Below are 2,387 nucleotides of genomic sequence, written 5' to 3'. Positions count from 1 at the left end.
TAGCCCTACAATTTTGTCCTAAAAACTATTTATAAAAATAGTTGAATATGAAGACTCCTGGGTGGCTCAGTTAAGCGTCCAACTCTTGATTCCAGCTTGGGTCATGATCTCACAGTTCATGAGATCAAGGCTCCGTGCTGACAACTGACAGTAAGGAGCCTACTGGCATTCTCTGTCTTCTCTCTCTCTGCCCCGCTTGTGCGTGAGCTCTCTCTCAAAATAAATAAACATTAAAAAATATAGTTGAGGAGCACCTGAGTGGCTCAGTCAGTGAAACGTCCAGCTTTGGCTCAGGTCAAGATCTCACGGTCCGAGAGTTTGAGCCCCGTGCCGGGCTCTGTGCTTACAGCTCAGAGCCTGAAGCCTGCTTCGGATTCTGTGTTTCCCTCTCTCTCTGCCTCTCCCCCACTCTCCCTCCCTCAAAAATAAACATTAATTTTTTTAAATACTTGAATATCTATACCACCACCCTAGAAAGTATTTTACATAGATTATCTATAATCTTCAAAATAATCACACATTGAATGTCATTCCTTCTTTTGATGGTTGAGGAAACTGGAGGTCAGAGATATTAAACATATTTGTTAAAGTCACATTGCTGGTGACGGGTGGGTCAAGATGTAAAGCGTGGCTGCCCTCATTCTGAGACTTTTCATTGTCCACACTGCATTTCCTAGGGGCATATGCGGGAGAAATAAGAAAGGGGAGGGGAGAATGCGAACTCTGGAAAGACTGCCAACCCAGAAGACCCCAACTTAATAACTGGATGCTTTTTTTTTTTTACTGTATGCATAATAAGGTGGTAATACATAGTCAAAATGTGGACTAATGTGAAAAGTCAGTCTTCAAAACTGTGCTCACCTTGATCTACCTTATCAGCAAATCTGGAGAAAAGGGCATATCCATCATTTCCTCTTTGTTTGAAATGTCATTCTTTGGGCTTTTGGAAGGAAGGAGAAATTTTTTGAATCTTCACCTTTTTTCACTTAATTTTCCCAACAGTCTTCTTAGGGCGCTCATTACCTCCTTGTTCCTTAAGCTGTAGATTAAGGGATTTAGCATCGGGGTCACCACAGCGTAGAATAGAGCGACCATCTTCTCTTGCTCTGCTGAGGAGCCAGCAGAGGGTCTCAAGTATGTGAAGATGGCTGTTCCAAAGCACATGGAAACCACAGTGAGGTGGGAAGCACAGGTCTCAAATGCTTTGCAGCGTCCTTGGGCGGAGCGGATATGCAGAATAGCAGCAACTATACGAGCATAGGAGAAGAGAACCAGAAAACAGGGAAGCATGATCACCAAAAATCCTGAGATGGCCACCATGACCTTGTTGAAGGAGATGTCCACACAGGTCAGCCTCAGCACAGCCAACATCTCACAGGCAAAGTGATTAATGACATTATGGCACAAAGGTAGCTGGAAGATGATCACTGTCTGCATCAGTGAATTCATGAAGCCAGCCCCCAAGCAGCCAGTAGCCAGCGCCAGGCAAAGCCCCCCATGCATGATGGCTGTGTAGTGCAGCGGGTGGCACACCGCCACATAGCGGTCATAGGCCATGGCTCCCAGCAGGAAAAACTCGGAGCTGCCCATGGCGAGGGAGATAAACAGCTGGAGCACACAGCTGTGGAACGGGATGGACTTCCGGGCTGACAGGAAGTGAACAAGCATCTGTGGGACGGTGCTGTTGGTATAACAGATGTCCACAAATGACAGGACACTGAGGAAAAAGTACATAGGTGTGTGTAGCCTGCTGTCCAGTCTGATAAGGAGGATGATGAGGAAGTTCCCCAGCACAGTCACGAGATACATGACCAGGAAAAGGACAAAGAGGGAGACCTGAGTGTTCCAGCATCTGGACAGCCCCAGCAGAATGAACTCACTCATCCAGGTCTGGTTTTCCCTGCCCATGAGCCTCTGAGGACCAAATCCAAGTTATAAACCAATAAATACCAGATAATTAAGGTGGCAGAGGGGCTGATGAGGTCATTCAGACCGAAAGCCATCTAACATTGCATTGTGTGCTTTCCCAGATTATATGTCTCCTTCAGGGTTTGGGACCACAATAGAACCCATTGATATGGCTCAATTCAAGGAAGAAGAAAATGCTTCTCCTTCCTTAAATAGGAAAGTTTTTATTAAAATGCTTAGACATTTGAGTTAAAAAGATTAATGAAAACATCCTTTTCTTTCTTAGGACCAGTTCCTAAACAAGGAGTTTGTTTACTTCTTTGTAGGATACCAGTATCCCCTCCTTACTACCTCAAAATCCATACTGAATGGAGCCTAACAGGCATTAACTGTTGTTTTTAATTTACCATTTTACTTCCAGAGTATCTATGCAAATGAAAAACTCAATTTTCACCATTTTAAAATCAGAAGTTTTAGGT

The 2,387-nt window shown here is 44.4% G+C and overlaps 1 protein-coding gene across 1 annotated transcript; it reads right to left on the bottom strand.

Annotated features, from left to right (window-relative positions):
• Positions 1 to 972: 972 nt before the first annotated feature.
• Positions 973 to 1,908, bottom strand: LOC102970458 (olfactory receptor-like protein OLF3). Its single transcript, XM_007090897.1, has one exon. It carries the CDS (start codon positions 1,906 to 1,908, stop codon positions 973 to 975), a length of 936 nt encoding a protein of 311 aa, XP_007090959.1.
• Between the last annotated feature and the right edge of the window lie 479 nt (positions 1,909 to 2,387).

Source organism: Panthera tigris, chromosome A2, assembly GCF_018350195.1.
Source record: "Panthera tigris isolate Pti1 chromosome A2, P.tigris_Pti1_mat1.1, whole genome shotgun sequence".
In the NCBI taxonomy this organism is placed as follows: domain Eukaryota; kingdom Metazoa; phylum Chordata; class Mammalia; order Carnivora; family Felidae; genus Panthera; species Panthera tigris.
The sequence above is the reverse complement of the archived record's forward strand: the minus strand, read 5'-3'. Positions and strand labels throughout refer to the sequence as shown.

Bases quoted from the DNA above. Each gene is read 5' to 3' on its own strand.
- LOC102970458 (XM_007090897.1), bottom strand. From the start codon at position 1,908: ATGGGCAGGGAAAACCAGACCTGGATGAGTGAGTTCATTCTGCTGGGG.